The sequence below is a fragment of the Lupinus angustifolius genome, chromosome LG11 (genome assembly GCF_001865875.1).
Source record: "Lupinus angustifolius cultivar Tanjil chromosome LG11, LupAngTanjil_v1.0, whole genome shotgun sequence".
Taxonomy (NCBI): Eukaryota; Viridiplantae; Streptophyta; class Magnoliopsida; order Fabales; family Fabaceae; genus Lupinus; species Lupinus angustifolius.
Window position 1 is genome coordinate 23,320,187 of NC_032019.1, and position 26,433 is coordinate 23,346,619.

The window sequence follows — 26,433 nt, forward strand, 5'->3', positions numbered from 1 at the left end:
CAGGATGAGGATAAGATGAGGATGAGAATGTGGATGAGGATAAGGATAGGATGAGGACGGGATCAATTCTGAAAACGCAGTTTATAAAGAATCAGTTCTGAAGCCCAGTTAATCGATTGAAAGCTCTCTTGATCGATTAACGTTGTTAAAAAACGTTAACTGGTTCTGTTTTTCAAGTTTTCAGTTTCAACAACTTTTCAAACAGTTAGATTAATCGATTAACGTGTGCCTTAATCGATTAACAACATTTTTAAATGTGTTCTAGTAGCAACAACTTTTCAAAGTCGTGGGGTTAATCGATTAAAGTATTCGTTAATCGATTAACAGCATTTTTCATGTGTATTTTTAAATATAAAACCTCAAATACGTTATGCACTTAGTTCATACATGTTTAACACTTAGTTTATGCCTAGAATGCACATATACATGTATTTATGTAATGCATGAACATATTATGAATGACATATCTCAAAGGTGAAATGATTTAAAAGATTTATGCATATGAGACATGTATTAGGTGACCTAAGCCTTTGACTCAACTTAAACTAGATTCTAGTCTAAGCCTAGTACCAATTAAAGACTTAAGCATGTTGATTTGTTGGTGATCTTCAAGCTCTTATAAGCACAAGTTGTCCTCATCAAAACCATGACATATAAGGAGAGTTTTCCAAAGTGTTCCTCTTGACATGCACATTTTCAACAACTGCCTTGAATTCCAATGTGATTAGTTTCTCTTTTCTTCTCTTTCACTTTTATCCTCTCAATCTTGCCAAACTAAACACTCTCACTTTGTCCTAATATTCCACTAGGTTAAGTGATACAAGTGAGATTACACAAAATGAGTCTTTCTCTAATTGGAAGGGAGCCCAAAACTCAACAAATTTCCCCTTCGCAACTATATGGAGATGACCGTCAAACCGACTCAGACTTCACTAGCAAACACATTTTCTTGTTCCTCGATAGTGTCATTATCTAACTACATACTGTGAATATCCAATTTTATGCAGCCTATATAAAAAATACAAAATTTTCTAAAAAACAATATGTTTAAAAATTCATATTTTTAGATGTCCAAGAACCAATTTCATCATCTTTTATCTATTTGATTCATAACCTATAATCATAAAACCTTTGGGTTAGTGATATTTTTTATTTATTGTATTAGAGTATATATCTTAGTAAATAAACTCGGCCAATTTTGAGTTATTATTAACACTATTAGCAGCATAATGACAATTAGGTGCAGTTTTTTTAAAACATTAAATAAAAAGAAAAGAAGGGATAGTGGAACGGTTAAAAGGTAACAAAAAGAGTGAGAGATAGAGGGAAAGAAATCTCATAATAGAGTAAAGATCTTCTCGATTAATGGAAAGACAAGTATCATACAATAACATATAAAACTCAATCTATAATGACATTTTTATCTTTTTATTTATCATGAAATCACTTTTTTGTTATTGAAAATATAAAGAAAAATAATAACCTACCTAGGATGCTTATTTGTCATAATATGTAAGGTGTGATTTTAAGGAAAGGTGGTTGCATATGGAGGTAAATGGAAGGGAACCCAAAAAGAGATAATGTGAGGGGTTTATAAAAATGTAACATAATGTTGAAAGGAAGATAGAAGGGAAGGAAACAAAACTACTATAGATATAATGAGATGCAATGAAAGTGAGGAGGTTCATGAGGCAGCAAAGCAACATACCATCTCCCGTTATATACTTTTGTCACAAGTCCTAAATATATAAATGTTGGTTTTGTTGTTTTGTTTGTTATTACAATTGCAACTGGAATATATGTTAGTGATCAGCAGCTTGCAAATTGTGAAAAGTAAAATATCTCCATTGGATAACTTGGTTGTTATTCTAGTGACCCTTATGTCACCTCTATTAGTTCCAATTTCGTTGAATATCAAGGAACTAGTAGAGTCTTGGCAAACCAACAGAGAAAGATTAAGGGTGTTTTATTTTACTTCGGAGGAGAATACACTTGAGGAGAGGAATGAAAATGAGGTGAAAGAGGCTTAAGATAGCAGAGAAATTCAAGAGGTGTTCACCTTTGGGTTCAGGACATTCCTGAGGAGTTTTCATGCAAGAACCTTGATGCAGCAACAATTACAGATCGTATTCTAAGGCTCCTGACAAATCATTACACTGTTAATTGTACTGTGATTGATGATGAAAATGGTTCTCCTCCACATTTGCAGAGGCTCCATAGCATGGCCCATGTGACCAAATACTTTGCTTGCAATGGTGATGATAGGTCATTGGGACCTTTGATGTTGTTGACTCACGACAAGGCCATCCTTGAAAGTTGGTACCAACTAAAGGATGCAATTTTGGAAGGAAGTATTCCATTCAACAGGGTCATGGCTAACACGTCTTCCTGTGTATATGCCAATTTGAACTTAAACACTATTTTAAATTGCATTGTGTTCAAGATTGGGTAGTGGTTATTATGATTGTGATCAATGCAGTCATTGTGATGCGAATTGCGACCACTGTATTGTGAAATTAGTAAATGTACATACAAAATGCAAAAATAATATATAATTACTATAACTATTATTATTATTATTCATTTTGTATAGGTTTTTTATTTATTATTTGACTTTGTTTTCATCACAATTAATAATTTAAAATAAAGTTTTAATAAAAATAACATAATTTTTAATTAAAAGAAAATATTTTAAAAAAGTGAATTATTGAAGAGAACATCATATTGCAATTCTTATTATCATTATCATCAGTTACATTCATTTAGAAGAGTAAATTATATTGTCCATTTAAAAAACTACCCAATGTCTATATACATATTTTTAAATACAATTATTTTTCTAATAAAACATTTGTAAATAATTTTATTTTCTACAATTTTACAGCCATGAGCTCATTTATCATTGGGACAATGATCATCCGTCCCAGAGGACATGTGATCCTATCATTATCATTGAGCCCATTTCTACCTATTTCAATCTCTTCTCTCCCATATGCAAAATGCAAATCCCCTCTCAACCCCATTTACCAGATGAAAACCCCCCTCTCAACCTCCCTTATTTTCTCAATCTCTATTCTCTCCGATGTGCAAAAAAAATATTCTCTTAAAGTCTTATCCTGACAATTCAATCAAAAACTCATCTAACCTTCTCTTATTCTATGAAATGAAATCTCCTCTCTTATTCTCTCAAGACTCTTGTAAGTCTTCTCTCCTCTCTCACTCTCAAGCATAATAAGAAAAATGAACAGAGGTAACTTCAGCCTTCACGAATAGAGGCAGTGCACCCACCAATGGCCAACCCATGACACACATGCAGGAAGAATGGGGAACATAGACAAGTCAACTGAGGGATCATTGTCAGCGTTGCTGGCTCCTCACTTCTCAGTCCTTACTTTTCATTTCTTTCTACTCTAGATCTACTTTTGCTTTTTCTAAATTTTGTCTTGAAATGTTGTGTGATATTAAAGTTGGATGTTTATTGCTTGGATTTGAAAGCAAAAATGGAACAAGGAAGAAAAACAATTTTTCTATTACAATTCTGTCTTGTTGCGGTTTTGTGGTGAATTTCAATCATACCACAATTGTGATGCGTTGCCAATATCGTGTCGGTCGCATTTGTTTTGTTGCGGCCGCAATCCACAATGCGGACCGCATTTTAAATCTCTGAACTTAAACTCCAGCCAGCTTTTCCAAATAGCAATGACCAAAGGTGCCACTTTAATTATGAATAAGATTCTTGAATACTATAAGGGGTTTGAGCATATTAGTAAGCTTATTATCGTTGGTGGTGGTGTTGGTGTAACCCTTAACATCATCACCTCTAAGAAGTGGAAAGTTAGTCTATGATCAGTATTGTCTCTTTGCTATCATTCTCATCTTTCTAAAAATAAATTATTTATAATTATCTGTTAAAAAATTAAACATCTTCTAATTATTTATAATTATCTATTTAAAAAATTAAACATCTTTTAAATATTTGTAAACAGAGTTTAATAATCCGGTCTACGACTCGTATTGTATCTTCCTTTCCACCCAAAAGGTGGAAAGTCGGTCTACGACCTGTGTTGTCCTTTTGCTATTAACTCATATCTCATAAAATTATAAAGAATATTTCTGTGATGAGAACCATCGATCAAATTCATCATTAAATTTTTAAACTAGAACTATGTAGTCTTGATTTCCCTATTACACATAGGGATACGTAGGAGCAAGATAAACTATTGTCAGACACAAGAATACAAAATAAAATATTTTGTTTAATAATTGTATTTTAAATAAACAATTTTTAAGGGAATAAAGGTGCATGTGATTAGCAAGGGTACCGTTTTAATACGGACAGACGAAGTACTAATACATTCTCTGATTCGTAATCGACTCCGGAGCTCAGGATTTCTGTTTAAAGAACATAATTATCCGAATTCAGGCATAAAGAGAGTTTTTTACGTTTTAACCACAAAAAACGTAGTGACGACTCTAAATCAATTGGGAGAGGTAGAAATCGTGTTCACCTCTCCCTAAGTCACAGAGCCAGTCTTCCAACCAAAACTCGAGTCGCGACACATACTTCTTCCAAAAGTCTTGTACTAGCTTCAAATATGTCATTTCCTAGACTTCAAATGTGGGTAACCACCCAACTCTTCTTGTGATCGGTTCGATGTCAATATCCATGCTTCGTAGGTCCTGCAAATTTGGGATTCTCTGAGGTAGAACCTTGTTGACTTCCTTCACATGCATTATTGAGTGTTTTGCTAGATTCTTCACTATACTCCTTGATCCCATTTTTTGTCTGTTGAGAAAGGTTCTATAAAACCGTAGGGCTAGAGGTTTAGAAGGGAAGAGTAAGAGTCTAAAAGTTGAGATGAAAAGACTTACACAATAGGATGATTATAAGGACGTCTAAGCAATGTATACATGTCTCGGTTTTGAGCACACAATGCTTTTTGCAACGTCATAAGACATAATGTCTTAGAGAACTGAAAATGATTAAAAGTAAAGCATAGTTTGAAGACACATAAATGCTTAAGAATCATTCATGTATAATATGTATATTTAAATTTCTTTTCATAAATAAAACTCTTTCTTCACATGAGTTTTTTCTTTTTAAATATTTGCCGAAAAATCAGTATTCACAAAATTTAATTCAAAAAAAACATTTTTACATAGTCTCTAATATGATGATATTTACTATCTATATGCTTACCCTCCATTGTTGAAGGAATTTTTTAGATAAACTAGCAGCACTAATATTATCACATCAAGGAGAAACATTATTCTAAAAATTAGAATACTCTTCTAATTTATATTTTATAGAAAGCAATTGTGAACAACAACTTGGAGCAGCAACATACACAACTTCAACAATTGATAGAATAATTGTGCTTTGCCTATACTTGACCAAGATAGCATACTAGATTCAACAAAGTCACATCCATCATTGGTACTTTTTCTCTCAATTGTATCTCTAGCAAAGCCATCATCACATAAACCAGCTAACATGAAATATTTGGCTTTCTCTTAAAACAAACCAATATTCGTTATAAGATCTTCTTAAAATATGGCACATAGACAAACATTGAATTGCATGTTAGCTCTAGTACCAATTAAGTACAAAAGATATCTTATCATGTCTTTATAATTAGTTCGATTAACCTTTTTACCTTCCTCATGTTTGTTTAAAAAATGTGGATTCATGGGAGTACTCATAGACTTAGAATTTTCCATTTTGTACTTCTTGATAATCTTCTTGCTATACTTTTGTAAATTTGGCAATGACTATTATTAGAAGCATAAAAAATGATATCATCTACATATACTTATTGAATAATGAAATCATTTAAGAAAGTTCTTTTGAAAAGAATAGTATCTAATTTTCTCTAGTAAATTTGACTTTTATGCCAAGCTATTGAGGTTGTTTTCGTAGTGGCGACTCCAAATCAATTGGGAGAGGTAGAAATCGTGTTCACCTCTCCCTAAGTCACAGAGCCGGTCTTCCAACCAAAACTCGAGTCGCGACACATACTTCTTCCAAAAGTCTTGTACTAGCTTCAAATATGTCATTTCCTAGACTTCAAATGTGGGTAACCACCCAACTCTTCTTGTGATCAGTTCGATGTCAATATCCATGCTTCGTAGGTCCTGGAAATTTGGGATTCTCTGAGGTAGAACCTTGTTGACTTCCTTCACATGCATTTTTGAGTGTTTTGCTAGATTCTTCACTATACTCCTTGATCCCATTTTTTGTCTGTTGAGAATGGTTCTAAGAAACCTTAGGGCTAGAGGTTTAGAAGGGAAGAGTAAGAGTCTAAAAGTTGAGATGAAAAGACTTACACAATAGGATGATTATAAGGACGTCTAAGCAATGTATACATGTCTCGGTTTTGAGCACACAATGCTTTTTGCAACGTCATAAGACATAATGTCTTAGAGAACTGAAAATGATTAAAAGTAAAGCATAGTTTGAAGACACATAAATGCTTAAGAATCATTCATGTATAATATGTATATTTAAATTTCTTTTCATAAATAAAACTCTTTCTTCACATGAGTTTTTTCTTTTTAAATATTTGCCGAAAAATCAGTGTTCACAAAATTTAATTCAAATTTTTTTTTTACATAGTCTCTAATATGATGATATTTACTATCTATATGCTTAGCCCTCCATTGTTGAAGGAATTTTTTATTATCAAATCAAGGAGAAACATTATTCTAAAAAGTAGAATACTCTTCTAATTTATATTTTATAGAAAGCAATTGTGAACAACAACTTGGAGCAGCTAACATACACAACTTCAACAATTGATAGAATAATTGTGCTTTGCCTATACTTGACCAAGATAGCATACTAGATTCAACAAAGTCACACCCATCATTGGTACTTTTTCTTTCAATTGTATCTCTAGCAAAGCCATCATCACATAAACCAACTAACATGAAATATTTGGCTTTCTCTTAAAACAAACCAATATTCGTTATAAGATCTTCTTAAAATATGGCACATAGACAAACATTGAATTGCTTGTTAGCTCTAGTACCAATTAAGTACAAAAGATATCTTATCATGTCTTTATAATTAGTTCGATTAACCTTTTTACCTTCCTCATGTTTGTTTAAAAAAATGTGGATTCATGGGAGTACTCATAGACTTAGAATTTTCCATTTTGTACTTCTTGATAATCTTCTTGCTATACTTTTGTTGATATATGAAGATGCCTTCACGAAAGAACTTTACTTCTCCAAGTTATCTAATCTCAAATTTACTCCACATAAGTTTAGAGCATTTTTGGCAATGACTATTATTAGAAGCATAAAAAATGATATCATCTACGTATACTTGTAGAATAATAAAATCATTTAAGAAAGTTCTTTTAAAAAGACTTGTATCTAATTTTCTCTAGTAAATTTGACTTTTATGCCAAGCTATTGAGGTTGTTTTAGACGATAAAGAGCCTTTTTGATTTTGAAAACTTGAAGTTTTTTTTAGAATATACTAAATCGGGAGGTTGTCTAACATAAACTTTTCCAATTTCACCATTTATAAAAGCACATTTTACATAATATCCTTTTTCAAAAATGTGATTTTGTGTTGCATAACATAGGCCATGAGAATTCTAATAGCTTCTATTCAAGCTATAGTTGCAAAAGTTTCAGTAAAATCAATACCTTCTTGTTGATTGTATCCTGAGCTCTCATAACATTATCGTGTTCATTAAGTCTATTTCTCAAACTCATCTTGTTCCTATGATGGATTTGCCTTGTGGTTTTGGAACTAGAGACTATGCAATCATTTGACTTCATTTAATTAAGTCCCTCTTGCATGGCAAATATCCATCGTTCATCAAGCAGAACTTCATTAGTTTTCTTTAGCTCATATATATTCTGATATAATTGTCTTGTTATTGATGTTTGTATTTGCTAATCCAGATTTCACTCCTTTAGAAGGATCCCCAATTATGAGATCTTCTAGATGATATATCTTAAAATTTAAATCTCTTTTGTCACTGATTTCTCAGACGAGTCGGAATTTGTTGTTCTGCATAGACTTCTTTCTTTTACTTGCCTATCATGCCATTTTCTGTAGCCTTGAGGTCAATTACTATAATAGGATCTTCTAGATCTGATAATTCTTTACCAGTCTTTAATGAATCATTAAACTTAATATGGATAAGAAAAATGCCTTAATTTTGATATTTGTAAGTAACCTATTGAAATTCCAAGATGATCCCTTGTATTGAAGATGTAGCATCTATATCCGAAGGCAATAAATATTTGATTGTGTACCCTTCTACAATTCATATGAAGTTTTGTTTATGAAAGGTCTTACCAAAATTATGTTTTGCAAGTAACATGCTATGTTTATAGCTTCAGCCAGAAATATTCAGGTAGATCATTTTCATTCAACATTAACCTACACATCTCTTGAAGTGATTTGTTCTTTCTTTACATAAGTCCATTTTGTTGAGAAGTTTTTTGTGATTGAGAAATTGTGAGAGATTTCATTATCTTCACAAAATTTCGTAAATTTTTCATTCTCAAATTTACCTTCATGATCACTTGTAATGGCACAAATGAAGAATAGAAACCTTGCATATTTTAACTTTTCTGCAGAACACTTAGAAGTTCTTAAAAGTTTCATGTTTATGAGTAAGAAACATAACTCATGTGAATCATGAGTAATCATCCATGATTGCAAATCCATATCTCATTCCAGAAAGTCTGGCTATGCTAATTGGACCAAAGAAATCTATGTGTAGAAGTTGTAATGGTCTATAGAAGTTAAAATTTCAAATTTAGAATTAAAACTAGATTTCTTATGCTTTCCTTTTAGACAAGCATAACATCAAATATCAATTTTAAAAGGAAATGGCAGGCAATCCTCTTAGGAGGTAAGACATTTTCAAGTTAGATATATGTTTTATGCTTGTGTCCTTACTTTTTATTCGAAAACTACCTTTCATCATTTTTGCTCAAAAAACATGTAACTCTTTGTATAAAAAGGTCAAACCAAATAATCTTATAAAAATTGTTTTCTCTATCTGTTGTAATTCTTTTTTTATCATTTTTATCAATTACTGAGCATGCATTTTTAGAGAATGATATGCAAACACCATTGTCGTATAATTAACTGATGTTCAACAAGTTATGTTTTAATCCTTTGACATATAAAACATTTGAAATACAAGGTAGAGAAAATTCACCACTAATTTTGCCTACCCAACTATCTTTCCATTTTATTTTCCACCATTTTGGTCTCCACCATTTTGGTTTCCACCCATTTCCCTTTTGGTTTTAATCCCAATAACCATTTTTATCAATTACTTAACAAATTAGATTCTAGTTCTAGAAACAAATACCTTCTTCCCCACGTTTGTTTTGTCATTAGCATCCATTGTCAAGTACTACAATTGGTGTTTGTTTTGTTCTATTGACGATGTCTGCAACAAGAATAATCAAAGGTTTACTTCCTCATATTTTCTTGGGTCCTTTTTTGTTAGTTTGAGAAGTTTGTGAAGTTTGTGAAGACTTTCTCTAGTATTACCTAGAAGTTTAGATTGCTTCAAAAGTATATAAGGCATAGGATCATATAATATATGTTAGAGTTCAAAATCTATGAATACTTGTATTAGAGAAAAATGTCATGATTATGAGTTATCGTTTATATACATCATCACAGAAAACCAAAACAAAAATTGCATGATTTAAAAGTGGATAATTTAAGGTGCTGTATTAGAGAAATTGCCTTTTAGAAAAGTGTAGTTCTTTTCCAAAAGTAAGGTTTTAATCAATGAGAGCATTTTGGAAATATAGACAATTATGTAAGAATATTAATGAAAATAATCTCTCCATGAATATGGTCTATTAAGCAAACCGGTTTTATATATCGTACATTTAATTGTTGGAATCAATCAATTATCATTCATTGTAATATTGGTAATTAATGGTTATGTGACTATTAATTCAAATGTTTTGGGGTCCCTAAGTTTACCAACACCATCTAAGGGTGAGAACGAGGGCTTAGAAAAACCTCGAAATAACTAGCCGGAGTCGTAGTCCGAAGCTTGCTAGAAAACGCAACAATGTCGGGAGGTAACTCGATCCTTTTTGCTTCCACTTTTACGTGTTCGCAAGATTTAGAATTCTTTTACATGATATCTAATTCTATCATTTGATATCAGAGCATAATCAATGATTTACTTCTGCCTTGTTTATAAATTTTATCAGTTTGATTTATGTTGTTTATAAATTTTTGGTTATTCATTAGAGGAGAAAGTTTTTTCATGTGTTAAACCAAAAGGGCAATAATTATGAAAGAATGAAATATTGACTCTATTTTTGAATGAATAAAATATTGGTCTTAATATATATATGCTTTTGTAACATGACATTCCAATTGTCCAATCACACAAAAAATGCTAGTATTACTTTTTGTCTGCAATCTTAACCTTATCTTAAGTCTCTTAATTTCCATTGGAGTAAGAAAAGAATCTATAAGGCAAAAATATTGTATTTTTGGTCTATCTTCTAAATTATATGATTGTGGATTGTTGACAAAAAAAAGAAATATCTAATTTAAAGTCATATTAGTTTATGAATATTTTTTAATTGTATTGTTATGTGTTGGATGGTTGATAATGATTTCTTTGACTTATGAATATCATTATTATTGTAGTTTTGCACATACTATATGAATGTTTTTTATGTGTTAGTCTCAATGTCTTGCTATTATATATATTTTTTTGGTTAAAGAGTAGCAACATCATCTTTAATTATTAAAAAAAAAATTATTGTGTTAGTCACATAAAATACTAATATGATTGATTATACATGGTCTAATAAAATTCATCTCACAAGATATTTTATTAAATTTTGTATATTTAATTAGGATAAAATATCAAATTATATTTCCTAATCAACCCAAAGGTATTAGGAAACGGAACATACTTTGATAGTTTTATCATCATTGCATGAATATAATAGAATTAGAACTTTAGCCCACAAGCAAGTTTTATGTCTCTATATTCATTGGAAACATGATTTACATTGGTAAAACATGATATAGTTATTTTCTTCAAAACAAAATTATTAAGAATGTTGTTCATTTCTTTTTAATTTAATTTGTAGTTAGTCAACCTGTTAGTTTCTCTGATGTGAAAGTTGATGTTCCCGAACTCAGGGTAACAATTTTAAGGCCTGGAAGGAAAGAGTTCTCATTCATTTGGGATGGATAGATATTGATTATGTCATAAGAAAGCTAGAACCACCTGCAATCACCGAGGTGAGTACCCTAGAAAAGGTTGATCTCTGTGAAAAGTGGGAGCGATCTAATCGCGTCTGCGTTATGTTCAGAACAACCAAAGTATCTATTGTGATTAGGGGTTCTATTGAGCAGTATGACAATGTTCGTCTCTTAATAAAAGCAATAGACGAACAATTTGTCACTTCAGACAAGGCTTTGAAAAATATCCTTATCATGGAATTCTCATCCGTGAAGCTTGCCGTTTTGGGAGGTGTGTGATCATATCATGTGCATGAAGGATATTGTGGCTCAATTGAAGGCCTTGGAAGTTGATATGTCAGAAACCTTTCTGGTTCACTTCATTTTGTGCACTCTACTCCAACAGTATGGTCCTTTAAGATTTCTTATATCACACATAAGATAAATGGTCAATTAAAGAACTTTTGACCATGTGTGTTTAAGAAGAGGGAAGGTTGGCTATTGAAGTGGGTGGAAAAGTGAACCCGAGCTTCTCTGAAAGGAAAAAGAAAGATTGTGCCAAAGGCAAGATCTCTATCAAAATGGACATTAAGAAAGAGTCAATGTGTTTCTTTTGCAAGAAAAAAAATGACACATGAAGAAAGAATGTTCTAAGTTCAAATTTTGGCTTGACAAGAAAGGTATGCAACTTTCGTTTATATATTATGAATCTAATCTCATAAATGTTGGTCATAATACTTAGTGGATTGGCTCTAGTTCTACAATCCATGTCTCGAATACCTTGCAGGGTATGCAAAACCTTCGGAAGTCAGTGGGAAATGAGCATTTCATCCATTCAGGAGGGAGAATGAGCTCACTTGTGAAGGCTATTGGTTCATACAATTTGGTGTTAAGCAGTGGCTTTATTTTACGTTCCTAGTTTTTTGAGGAATTTAATTTCAGTTTCAATACTTGTGTCCAATGGTTATGGATTTTAATATTCAGATAATGGTTTTATATTATTTAATAAATCCGAAGTTAGTGGTCATTGTATATTGTCTAATGGTCTTTATTCAATTACATTACAAAATAATGTTGCTTATAACTCCATGAATGTTACTGTTGGGTCAAATCGTTTTGTTATGAACAAAAAATCCTCTTTATTGTGGCACCGAAGATTGTGAAATATCTCCTTTTTAGAATAAAAAGGTTAGTCAATGAAGGATTACTTAGTGCTCTTGATTTTTATGATTTTGAGACTTGTGTGAATTGCATTAAGGGAAAGCAAACCAACAAGTCTAAAAAGGGTGCAAAGATGAGTATTGATTTTTTGGAGATCATACATATAGATATTTGTTGTCCTGATATAGATACAAGTAAATCCAAAATATTTTATCAGTTTCATAGATGATTTCTCATGATTTATGTATCTCTATTTACTTCGTTCTAAAGATGAAGCTTTAGACGCCTTTAAACTTTTCAAGGTTGAAGTAGAGAAATAATATGGTAAACAACTTAAAATAGAAAGATCATATAAAGGTGGTAAGTATTATGGAAGATACACTGAGAATGGGCAAACATGTGGTTCATTTGCGAAGTTTCGTCAAGAACATGGGATTGTTGTCGAATACATTATGCCTAGTACTCTGGACCAGAATGGTGTATCAGAATGAATAAACCAAACTTTAATGGACATGGTGAGAAGTATGAGGAGTAACAGAAAACTTCCTCAATTCTTATTGACTGAAGTACTAAAGACGGTTGTGTATATATTGAATCGAGTTCCAACCAAGGTTGTTTTAAAGACGCCTTTTGAGTTATTCAAAGGTTGGAAACCTAGTTTGCGACATATACGTGTTTGAGGATGCTCGTTTGAGGTTAGAATCTATAATCCACAAGAAAAGAAACTATATCGTAGGACTATTAGTGACTATATCATTGGATATGCCGAAAAGTCCAAGGTTTATAAGTTCTATTGTCCGGCTCACAATACTAGGATTGTGTAATCAAGAAATACAAAATTTATTGAGGATAACTTGATTAGTGGGAGTGACCAGCTGCATGACTTAGTCTTTGCATTGGATCACAATGAAGCTCAACCTTCTAGTTTAAGTGATAGATTGATTGTCATGCATATACTTCAAATTCAAATGTATGTAAGACAACCAATTATTGAAGTTCCACAAATAAATGGTATTGATCCTTTAGATCAAGTTGTTAATTAAGATAATGTTGAACAACCAATTGAGCAACTGGTTGAATAACACGTTCCTCAAGGAAATGGTGCAACATTAAGAAATGGAAGGCAACTTTGGAGTCGAGAATGATCCTGAAATGTTTTCACAAGCTATAAGTTCTAAAGAATCTAACTTATGGCACAAGGCCGTAATTGAGGAGATGAACTCTATGGAAACTAATAAAGTCTGGGATCTCGTTGGGTGTAAATGGGGTTTTAAAACAAATAAAGACTCACAAGGCAACATTGAGAGACATAAAGGAAAACTTGTAGCCAAAGGGTTTGCTCAAAGAGAAGGAATCGATTACACTATCAAAGAAAGATTATCTTCGCACGATTATGGCATTAATAGCTCACTTTGATTTTGAGCTATATTAAATGGATGTGAAAACGGGCTTCCTTAACGGAGATCTAACGAAGAAGATCTACATGAACCAACCTGAAGGATTCTCCTCAAGAGATGGTGAGCATTTAGTCTGCAAACTCAATAAATCTATTTACGGTTTGAAACAAGCCCCCACCAATGGTATTTAAAGTTCCATGATGTCGTCACTTCATTTAGTTTTCAAGAGAACATCATGGATCAATGTATATACCAAAAGATTAGTGGGAGTAAGATATGTTTCCTTCTTTTATACGTGAATGATATTTTGTTAGCAACTAATGATAACAGAATGCTATATGAGGTGAACCAATTTCTTTCAAAGAACTTTAGTATGAAAGATATGGGTGAGTCATCTTATGTCATTGAAATTAAGATCCATAGGGAAATATCACAAGGTATTTTGGGTTTGTCTCAAAGGACCTATATCAACAAAGTTCTAGAGAGATTTCAGATGAAAGATTGTTCACCAAGTGTAGCACCTATTGTGAAGGGTGACAAATTCATTTTGGATCAATATCCAAAGAATGACCTTGGATGGGAACAAATGAAGGATACTCCATATGCTTCCATTGTAGGAAGCCTTATGTATGTTCAGGTTTGTACCAAACCTAACATTGCATATGTTGTTGGAGTATTGGGTAGATATCAGAGTAACTCAGGTCTTGACCATTGGAAAGCTGCAAAGAAGGTTATGAGATACCTTCAAGGAACAAAGAACTCCATGCTTATGTTCAGACAAACCGGTGAAATTGAGGTGGTTGGCTACTCTGATGATGACTTGGCTGACTATATGGATTCAAGAAAATCCACTTCAGGATACGCTTTTATGCTAGTTGGTGGAGCCGTGTCTTGGAGCAACTTCAAGCAGACATTGATTGCTACTTCCATAATGGAGGCTGAGTTTGTATCGTGTTTTGAAGCTATATCTCATGGTGTTTGGTGGAAGAATTTCATATCTGAGCTTAGAGTTGTTGACTCTATTTCTAGGCCACTAAAGTTATACTATAACAATTCAACAACTATTTGTATGGCTAATAATAACAAAAGTGGAAGTTGAAGCAAGCACATCGACATTAAGTATCTAGCCATAAGAGAACATGTTAAAGATGGTAAATTGGTCATCCAAAATATTAGCACTGCTTTGATGATTGTTGATCCTTTGATTAAAGGCATGCCACCAAAGAAATTCAAGGATCATGTAGAAAACATGAGACTTGGTTCTGTGATGTAATCTTTTGTTGTATGAGTATATTATCTTTCAATAAACTCTCATTCAGTTAGATATTTTATCATATAGTTGTGCACTTTCATTTTAATTTATTGAGAAATATCGTTTGCGTTGACCCAAATAAACATATGGTTTATTCACTAAAGAATAAAGACTATTAGTAAAGACTTAATATATTGTAATACATGGAAGATAATACTCGCTCATAGAGAACTTATCACCATAATTCATACATTTTATTTCTTTTATGTTGAATATTTCGTTATATGGACCAAGTGGTAGAATGTAAGAGTATTTCTATATTAATTATGATATCAATGGAAATAATCTCTCCATTAATATGGTTCATTTAAGCAAAATGTTTTCTACCAAATATAACGTACATTTAATGTTGGAATCAATCAATTACCATTAATTGTAATATTGTCTATTGATGATTATGTGGCAATTAACTCAAACATTTTGGGGTCCCTAAGCTTACTTACACATTCAAAAGACCAACACCATCTAAGGGTGAGAGTGAGAGTGAGAGCTTAGAAGAACCTCAAAATCATTAGACGAAGTCACAATCTGAAGCATGCTAGAAAATACAACAATAACATAAGGTAACTCGATCCTTTTTGCTTCCGCTTTTATATGTTCAGATGATTTAAAACTCTTTTAGATAATGTCTAATTCTATGGAATTATAGCATAGAAGTAGCAGAGACATTAATCATTTACACTTGTGTGCTTTTTCATTTCAGGTTGAAGAAGGCTTATAATTTTATACAAAAATGATTGGTTTTTCATTAAATTATCTTTTCTTATATTTAGTTCTTTCTAAATGAAAGACTCTAAATACAAAGCATATAAACATTTACAAGATCAATCTATACAATAGACATATAAAATAAAAAAAGTATGCATGTTATTTTTCTTTTGGTTTTGATACCACTACTTCCCCACCATAACCATTTTTTATCTACCAATGATTTTGTTTTGATAGTGAAGGTAGGTTATGGATGGAAATAAAATCTTTAGTTTTTGCATAAAAGTAAATTGATGGAATGATGAGGTAGTAGTTGGATGAGTGAGGAGTAATGGCAGGGGAGCAATCCCATAATTTGTATCATTTCACGTAATTTGTTTTGATTAATTGAAAAATATATATTTAAATTAAAAGTTTATTAATTAAATATTTTTTGACTAATTAAAGTAATAACATATAGAGTGAATGACGCAAACAAATTATGAAACAGAAAATTACTCTCATGATGATTGTGGAGGAATGACTACATCAATAGTGTAAGTGGGCTAGTGGTAAATGGTGTGACGAGAAGTGAGTTGGGGGATGCGATTGAGGGTGTGAAAATGAGGCTAAATATTAGGTACAAAGATATTCTTACAAATATATTTAACAAAAATAGACATTAAATGATGCAAGAGTGTCCATTTGCGTATTGAACACCATAGTCCACACTTTTAATTTTTTGCTTAATTATAATTATCTTTATTTCAAAGTTTTATTCGAAATTCTTAAAGGTAAAAGTGTATAAAGCATCATTAAATTTTATGTCTTACTTATCATAAACTATTTTTTCTTTTTAATTATCCCTTAAATTTTACTAGCCGGTGAAATTGGCATAAGTATATTGTTAAGTTACTAATAGGTCAAGAAAAAAATCTTTACAATCAAATTCACAATAGTATAAATAAAACAATGCAGGTTAACAATATTTGTATCGGCAGGAAACCGCCATCAAAATACAATTTGATTAAGAAGAAAATGATGTAAATTTTTTAGTTAAAAGTAGCTAATGTATTAATATTGATATATATATATAAATAAAATAAATAATTCTAACGACCGAAGTTAAAACAACAAGCATGAGTTAGAAATTGTCTTTGCTGATAATTTATCATTACCTTATGTAAGGACAAGTTTTATTAACAAATAAAATTGAAAGTATAATTAAGAACAAAAAAATATTTCAAGATAATAAATGCTTTCTTTTTAATAAATGTTTCCTTTAGTAGATGCTTTATTTTTTTCTTCAAAATTATCCCTTTTCAGTCACAGTTAAATTCATAAACACCAATCCTAAATCTACAATTTCCATACGACACTTCTAGCCACCATCACTTAAATCACATCTTTTCAATTCCATGATGAAATTTTCGCCACAAACCTAAATCCCTCTATCACCATAACCAAAGTTGAACCTCTAACTCCGAACCAAACGTAGATTCATCAAAGAAATTATAAAATAGGATAGAGGCAAAAATAATGTTCGTTTTAATGGAGGTAGGAGGTAGATTGGATTCAATATTTTGGATTTGGGAATAATTTTTTAGTTTATTATAAAAAATTTATGATGGGTGAGAAAGATGATGAGTTTATAGGAGAAATTCTAGATTATAGTAAAAAAAAACATTAACCGGAATGAGAAAACACAACGACTATTAGGACAAACATAGAATCATACCCTAAATTATGTTATTTTGTTAATTAGTGGAAGAAATGTTAATTAGTGGAAGATCTTAATTAAACAAACGTTTAGGTAACAATAAATAGAAAGATATATATACACATATCAAAATAACATAATAATTTAAAAGAAAAAGTATATTCATTTAAAGTATTCTTCTCATTTCTTTAAATATTTAAACTCATCAGTGATTGAGTTAGAGTAGAAAAATTCAATTAAATATAACTCATCATATCATCTACTACAAATTCATCTTTCTTTCTATTGTGTAATCGTGTATCTATAATAACTATAAAAACTAGAAGAATTAAGATAAGACGACTCAATCAATCAACTAAAATGCGTTTGTCTTACCTATTCCCGCCAATTTTTCCCACGGTTAAGAGATAGTTGAGAGACTCCTCAAATCCTAATAGGATAAAACATTTCAACAAAAATACATAAATTATCTATATTTTAGAAACATCTTTAGGTGTCGTAAATATATTAGTAAAAAAAGAGTTTAGAAATGGCCTAATCTTGTCATCCTCCACCTCTTAATATAACTAGTATGTTTACAAACACTCTCATATTGATTAACCTATATTCTTATTGTTTGAGATTGAATATTTAGTCTTTACATATACTTACTTGAGAATTTGCTTATATCAAAGTTAAATGAGTTTTTGTCTCCGTCCAATCCAAGTATTGAAGAGTTCTTGTGCTAAGTTGTGTAGCATATGCGTATACATTCAATTATAGTATAATTGATGAGCATAAATGGATGAAATATTTTGATACCTTTTATCCAAAAGTTGTGTACCGTGTGCTTCTATCCAATTTGGTTGTAAAAAAATGGATAAAGAGAAGGAAAATTTTGAGATATAAAAATTACACCTATAAATCGCCTAAATGCCCCTTAATAATGTTTTGTGAGGATTAATTAGAACCAATTGGAAAGAAAAAACATCAAAACAAAAGGAATTGTGATCATTATTCTTTGTACTACTTAACCGGTGTCCCAAGGCACTCTTGACACCGCCCTTATCTTTAAAACTGAAATACTCCATGACTAACTAACATGTATTCTTGATTTCTGCAATACTGCCTTTGTTGCCACCATGGACACCTAACCACTGCCTCCCCTTCAGTCATCGGTGAGTTTCAACTGTTTCCTTACTCCATGACCATCATGATTGAGGTGAGAATATCTCGATGGAGTTTATGGATCTGACGATGGAAGTTAAATAATAGACCACGAATTCTAAGTGTGAAGGATAAGTCTCATATGTAGAAATAGATTAGTTAAATAAGATATAATTGGATGGACACATAGACCTAATGCCTTAAGGTTTTATATCAAAATGCGGTGTCAAACTCACTTATATGTTTATTTCACTTAGCTCATTGAAAAATATTATAGCTTATAGAGGAAGATCTTCCAACAAGTTCTATCAGAGTCAATCGTTCAACAAGTCAATCGAGTATTTAAACGACAAGTGGTCAATAGATCTAGGTGGCATCCTTATGTGGAAAGTTTTCCTAAGCCAACGGTGATACAAGTAAATAGAGAGCTGAACTCTAGTGTATCCAATATACTCGAAAGGGAGTACCTCACAGTTGAGAGGAAGATGTTGAGTATTCCATGTGTAAAAGATAAATTCTATATTGTGTAGATGTATGAGTTAAAAAGCATACAAGTTGATGACTCATAAATCCAATACCTTAAGGTTTTGGGTGAAGATGTAGTGTCAAAATCACTTATATATTTCTCACTTAGCCCATGAAAAACTGTTATGGCACATAAAGTTATTAGATCTTTATGGCAATGACAGTTGTGAAGACTGTAAAGACAGCCATTGATGTTCCAATGATACTGGTTTTTAGTTCTCTACACAATCGATGTTGGGAGAGACATCAAAACTACCCGGATTTCAATAATGACACCTCAGGATGTTATTTTAAATTACCTCATTCGTGTTAATACAAACCCCTCAATAAAAAAATACCGGCATTGTCAAAATTCTCCATTTGACTATCCATACATTGATTTAGATATTTATGAGTTCATTTTCACATAACTTTAAAATTGAGAACTTCAAAAACTAAAAACCTTCTATTTTTAATCCTTAAACCCATTAAGCCAGCCCCGGGACTCGGGTGGAATGGGACGCATATTCATACAAAAATCATCATATAATCAAAATTTCCCTGCAATCAGTTGAACTGTACTGTACTGTGCCCAATCTAGCCATAAAACATATCTTCCTGTAGATAATGCACATACAATTTTTAGACAAATTTCCATGGACACACTACAAGTACACCTTCTATTCCTGAGAAGTCGAGGCGGCTGGCAGCTGGGATTCGATTAGTTTTGTTGTTTCTGTGGTAAGAGGGGGATTTAGTTTGACCATGGCTCTTCCACCACAATTTTAACATTATGTGTCTAGCACTTCACATTGGATATTATGCTGTTCAACAGAGAGATCAACACCTACTGGAACAAACCACAAACCATAACTATTGGAAAGAAAAAAACTAAAGAAACAACTGGCTGGGGCATTAACAAAAAAGACAAGCATGTTAACACAGGTAGTCATGTTTGGGAAGCATTACAAAAGCAGAATGATTATACTTACTTGTATATCTACCAGTAACAGCCTTTAGTAACCAGTTTTAAGATGCAATCAAGAAGAAACAGAAATTGCATCATCTGAGTCCACCTTCAACTGAAAAGCACAGAGAAATAGAGTTACATGAAAATCCATGCCAAGAGCAGAAAAAATAAAATTTACAAAGTATTCGTTAAGCCTACCGTCTTCAGATGATTTTGTAAAGAACTATGCAACATCTTTTTCAGCTTGTTACATTGATCTACCATGTGACCCAATTTGATTAATTCCTCAAGTTGGTACAGTAGACGCTCAATTGTTGTGTATGGGAACCAAACAGCAAATGGTCTTTTCCTTCTAATTATATCTGCTGATCTCTGTAGAAGCTTGATATTAGCCAGTCTTGAATACAAAAACAGATATAACTTTTGCTGCATCATGCATGCAGAACATGCAAAATATATAAACTTACTACTTACCACATCATATTATAATATCATGAAATATCCCTATGACATGATTTTTGACATGTATATCTAATGCTGCAATCTCACAACATACTCAACCTATAATTACTATAATTTCACCTCATACAATATTCTTGGCAAGTTGCTAGTATCCTCTAACTTCATAATTTCCTTCTGTTGACCAGAATTAAAACTAATGATCTTAAGAAAACATCATAAATAACATAATTAAACTGAATACTTTTACATTTTACATTGACAACATAGATGTTAGAGGGTGAGCTTGGCACAACGGTAAAGTTGTTGCTTAGTGACCATGAGGTCATGGGTTTAAACTTAAATCCTGGAAATAGTCTCTCCGCTTGCAAGGGTAAGGTTGCGTACATCTATCCTCCTCATACCCCACTAAGTCCGAGCCTCGGCATTGGGCCGCCCTTTTTTATTGACATCACAGATATTAATCTCTTAAAAATAAGAACAGTTGACTGAATTCTTATAATTTTTTTAAGCCACAATCATTTTCTAATTTTCCCTACATGGTTAACTGGCTAAAGGATGCATCATTGTCACCCTTGCTAATTATCCATTATGTATTGGTACAATTGTAAAGCATTCTACAGCCTACCCTTGTGAGGTCCATAAAACAATAATGGCCAGCATAGTGCAAACGTAACCAACTTAAACTATGGGTCGATCGATAGATGGCTGTTAAAGTTTCACAAAATCAAATGACAAGGCTTAGACAATCTTCTACAGTGTAAAATATATACAAGGTGGTAGAGGCATACAACCAATGTTCCTAGGAAAATCAGGTTATAAAAATAATCACTCTAGCCAATCACACCAGCTGAACATACAAATATCAGAATGAGCAACTGCATTAAGTTCCATCCATAATAGTAAAAAATAATGTCCCTGAGATAGCTTAGTTGGTAGAGCAGTAGTATATAAAGTGTGAGCATCTGGTTTCAAACCCTGGTAGCTGCACAATTTCTCCCTCCCCGTCAAAATCTTGCCTATAAAAAATAGTAAAACAAAATAATTTACCGTTGAAGCAAATGATTCTATGCTCTCAAGCAAAAGATGAGTAGCTTCTGCATATCGACCATAGTTAACATAAAGCTGAAATAAGGATGCCGGATTTGACTCCCGGCCAGTCATTCCCCACATCCTTTCCCTTTGACCCTCCTGTCAAGCCATGTAAACAATATCATACAAGATCCTATATTATAGTAACCAAGGTTACATGATTAAAGAAATAAGGTACATTGTGTAGAGCAATGCAAGGTGTACCAGCCCAGATTGTCCAGTTTGGTAAGGGGTGGGTGCAGCCAATCCTCCAAACTTCTAATTGAGAGACAGCCATGAAAGGGACATAAGAGATCAGGCGAGTGTGATTGATTTTATGAGGCTGATTCAAGCTCAATGTTCATCAAATCCTTTCCACACAACTATTAAAGGAGGCCCATTTGAAGTGAAAGAACTTAGATTTAGCAATAGCTGTCATGTCTTAATCATCAACAATAAATTTAGCTTACTAAGAAACGGGCGGTATCTATGCCCAATATATGTTCTTTCACTTCAAATGATTCTTTTAAGAATTTCCATGAGTCGGATGTGGTTAATGTTAACCTTCAATATTGCTCGGTAATATAAAATCTACCACAATCACCATGAAATCACTTAACATGTCCCTTTCATTGCTGACTTGTCTATCAGAAACTTGGAGGATCGCCTACAACAACCATCTTCAACAAAACCAGCAATTCTAGAACAATACAAGAGAAATAAATATGGCACAATAAAGAGGAGCAGCAGAGATAGTGTGAATAACCCCATAAAATACAAACAAAGAAGATTTTGAAACAAGCAGGCATTCTCGTGCATCAATGAATTGCCATGAATGCGATTTCAGCCTCGAATATTACCTTGAACAATTGAACAAGCCAAAGAGGCAATTCAATCTGTGGATCTGCACGTAGAAGAGTTTCAGCAACAATAACAGGTAATCTACCATGATATTCCTTATAATTTTCCTGCAATTTAGGAACCATTCCAAAGGAAAGAGTGAACCAGAGACACAGAAAAATGTAAACAGAGATACACATGTGAGTTAAACACTTGAAGGGGATGAGAAATATATCTGAACGGATTGAGTAGTTTGTGTACTCAGCTTCTCTATTTATAATACAAGGATACAAGCATAAATCCCTTGACTTTAGGGAAAAGAATCAAAGAGATAATTACATAATCATATCCTAATCAATAACAGAATTGGATAATGATACCATCAATTTTAAGTCTTAACAAATCTCAACATAAACAATCTCGCCCCACCACCACAACAAAATAACATGAGGTTGCCTAAAATGATGAAAAACTTTTGAGTGACTTGTACAAAACTAGAAAAACCTTTTAATAGTGGAATACTTCATCTGTAACCATCTACATGGCTGAACGCAATTCTAATGAATATCGTCTTGCTGACATGGAGCAGGACTTACACTTTCTCCAATACAACAAGTTGCAAGCAGATTAAGTTTCACACTACATCCTTTAAACTAAGGGGTGAAGCACTACAAACTCAAGTCCTGGATCAACTTATTAAGTATCAAGACATCCATTATGAATTTCGGACAAGCCTAAATGAAAAAGACAATGTCCTAGCAAATGCTAATGTTTACTGAAAAATAACATATATCTAAACATGATACACCAGATGACTGCAATAATCTTATTATAGATGCCCAAGTGTGTAAGGGGACATTCACTATTCATTGAGTAAGGCAAAAGACCAATTAAAAAACCAGTCCTGAACAGTCTATGCATCACAATGATGATGGGGGAAAGATAAGAAATGTCTCTCAAACTTCCAAACCAAATTCTCATTCCAAAAAACATAATCATGGTGATTCAGATCCAATCCAACCATCTCTTTCCACAAGCTAGATGTACATATCTAAGTCGGATAGTAGACCACTAAACTAACTAAAGCCTATTCAATAACCTGACCATGGAATCCTTGTGAATGATAGACTCCAGAGTCCAGATCACCTTGAGTTATCTGAGAACTAAATGCACTCAATCTAGTTATGTAAGTGTTTAGATTTGAGAAGGTATATGATGATCTTTGCTGTGATCTGGCTTAAATCCAATTTTTTAACACCCGGTCTATGCCTTATTCACCTAATATAATATCATATTCTAACCACATCATGTGCGAAAAAACCAAAGAATTAAGAATTTGAAAAGGAAACAAAAGGCAGGAGAGGAGAAGGTTGGAGCAGTATGGTGTGAAATTTCATCCAATCATGCATCCGCCTTCCCTTCAAGATTGACAAACAGGCTAAAATATAATAAGGGCCAACACATTATAAGATGCAGAAGATACGAACAAGGTAAAGCTTGAGAGCTGCCCAAAAACTATTTCTGTCAGTTTGTGGAGTTGTAGGACCTGTAACAGGTGAACCATGGACAACCATCTCAAGCTTTGATGATGTCAAGAAATGACCATGTTCCCTGAAATCATCCAAAACATTATAAATTATTCAACACACAATAAGTAAATACAGAAATTTGAATATACTGGAAGCTCCAAATTACTAAATACAAAATAGAATAGATGATAATAAAACAAATTTTAAATATACTAGAAAAAAGACTATTGTAATAACGGACAAGCTTTTATGAGATAATCAAGTCAAGAATCTGTGAGATAGTCAGTCAAGAATCAGTATATTCCCACAGAACCAGCTTGCGAGATAATCAGTCAAGAATCTGAAGTGACCAAAACCAGTAGTAAACTGGTTTAAACAGGTTTTTGTTTTTATTTTATCTAAAAAAAACTTTTCCGGGTCAACAAATTTTCAGCTTATTCAAAAACAATATTTCAACCTAATAAAAGCCTAATGCAAAGTTAAGTCCCAGTAAAGGCATATCTGCCCCTCTTAGCTATTGTATGGGTTATATCTTTTGATGTCCAACTCACTATTTACAAGGGACTTTGAAGTCTGACGTCCACTTACCTTTTATATATGTTGTATATTTGGATGCTTCACTTATTATACAATATAGAACATTCAAGCATAAACAATATATAATGGGATATTAGTATGTTAGTTTACTACTTAATATATTATATAAATATTCAAAACTATATATTTAATTATCACTGGTTCGATCATGGTCGAACCAATAAACTGTGAAACAAATGTCTTCATTGGTTCAGTGACAAATCAGTTTTAAAAACATTGGAAAAAAAGTTACCAGCTACAACATTTAAGGTATCTTAGTTCAACAATATACAATAGAAACTTAAAAGGATGAGAAATAGGATAACATACTCAACGCGAGTGGATTCTACTTTATCAACACAGCATTTCAATGACATGGTAGATAGAACTCTTTCCAGTTCCCTGAACAGAAAGAACCCCAATCAATATATACGCATAGCAATACACATGCAGGGAGAGAGATATGTGGGGATCATATCAGTAAGAGGAATGGTTTATTGAGAGATAGGAGCAACTTTTAACCATTATACCTTATATAAATGGTAAGGATAAAAACCAAAAAGTCATGCAAGATTTTTAAGTGATCATGTGACCACCGGTAACTTTTAATGTTGACCATTGATGCATGATTTATGGTCAATATTTATTCTTCTCCCAATACACCACTCCTCTCACTAGATATGCCACACCCACATACACACACAATGCAAATTAAGTGGAGGATATAAACCTCTTCAGTCCTGAACCCTTGAAAAATCTGAGAACAATTGTAAAGGCCATGTCATATAAATTGTTTTGGACAAGAAGATCAGCCAAATCTGATAGGGCTCCATGTTTTCCTTAAGAAGGGAAAAACAGGGAATATGCAATCAAAATTCTATCAAATTAGAAGACAGTATATCATAAATTAATATCACCATTCACCCTGGAAATAGTCGTCTGCTTTAGACAACAAGAATGAAAAAAGTGACTTACCATTAAATGTCCACTTGACATTTACCACGGACAGCATATACTCTGCTGAAGTTAGAACGAACTCATTCTCAAGCTTTTCAATATCGATAGAGGGCTTCAAGCTTTGAGACTCAACATCATTACCAGCTGGTACAGCAATGTTAATAAATAATATCGCCATCTCTCCAAGCAATATTAGGATAATAATTAAAGATAAAACAAGAAATTCATCAAGACAGAGTATACTATTACCAACCAAGAGTATGGAGCATAAGAGATACCTCTAATAAAAATAAAAAAAGGGGAAAAACAAACAAAGGAGAACCAAACACAATAAAGCAAAGCTACCCTATGAATACCCCTTTAAAAGTATCATTATCTTAACACAAATGTGAAAAACATAATACCCAATATATCTAGAATATTAAATAAGAATCATTTAACCCTCACATTTCATTCTGCTAAAAATACAGAGAAGCAAAAAATTTGACAACATTGAAATGATAATAAGTTCATGACTAGTGACATGAATTTGGATGCTGAATTACTTACAATGTTCGTCCAGTGTTATTCTTGCTTTCTTGCTCGGATAATGTTCACTCAAAGCAGAACTTCCCTCAGATGGTGGATCAATCCAAGCATAGGCAGGATGAACAAGATGCAGTGCATTGACAGCAGCAGAAAGTGCATTAAGCCTCTCTTGCAATATCAAGGAACCACCTTGGTGATCTTTCAAAGTGGCTTCAGTTCTCAAACGCGCTGAATAAAGGTACATGTAGTTTGCCGCTCGTCCCCAATTATGCTGATGCATTTGAAACGCATAGAGCAACTTATACAAGTTTGGCTTCGCAGAAATATCTGACCGTTCAGCCTGCATATTAAGCAGTAAAAATTC

At 32.6% G+C, this 26,433-nt stretch overlaps 1 protein-coding gene across 4 annotated transcripts in view; it reads right to left on the minus strand.

Moving 5' to 3' along the window:
* Window positions 19,446-26,433, minus strand: part of LOC109360618 (nuclear pore complex protein NUP160) — a 31,561-nt gene continuing 24,573 nt past the window's right edge. The window contains exons 19-28 of one of the 4 annotated variants that reach the window (XR_002109192.1): window positions 26,091-26,409; window positions 25,560-25,685; window positions 25,315-25,423; window positions 24,915-24,986; window positions 23,967-24,090; window positions 22,500-22,607; window positions 21,619-21,759; window positions 20,308-20,481; window positions 20,109-20,221; window positions 19,446-19,986 (exon numbers count right to left, since the gene is read on the minus strand). Coding sequence is in view for 2 of the 4 variants with exons in the window: in XM_019605641.1 (XP_019461186.1) it covers window positions 20,180-20,221; window positions 20,308-20,481; window positions 21,619-21,759; window positions 22,500-22,607; window positions 23,967-24,090; window positions 24,915-24,986; window positions 25,315-25,423; window positions 25,560-25,685; window positions 26,091-26,409 (1,215 nt within the window). In the remaining 2 variants the exon portion in view is untranslated. Of the gene's footprint in view, window positions 19,990-20,108; window positions 20,222-20,307; window positions 20,482-21,618; window positions 21,760-22,499; window positions 22,608-23,966; window positions 24,091-24,914; window positions 24,987-25,314; window positions 25,424-25,559; window positions 25,686-26,090; window positions 26,410-26,433 lie in introns of all 4 variants that reach the window. The other 3 variants (XR_002109193.1, XM_019605641.1, XM_019605642.1) reach the window with 3 other exon arrangements.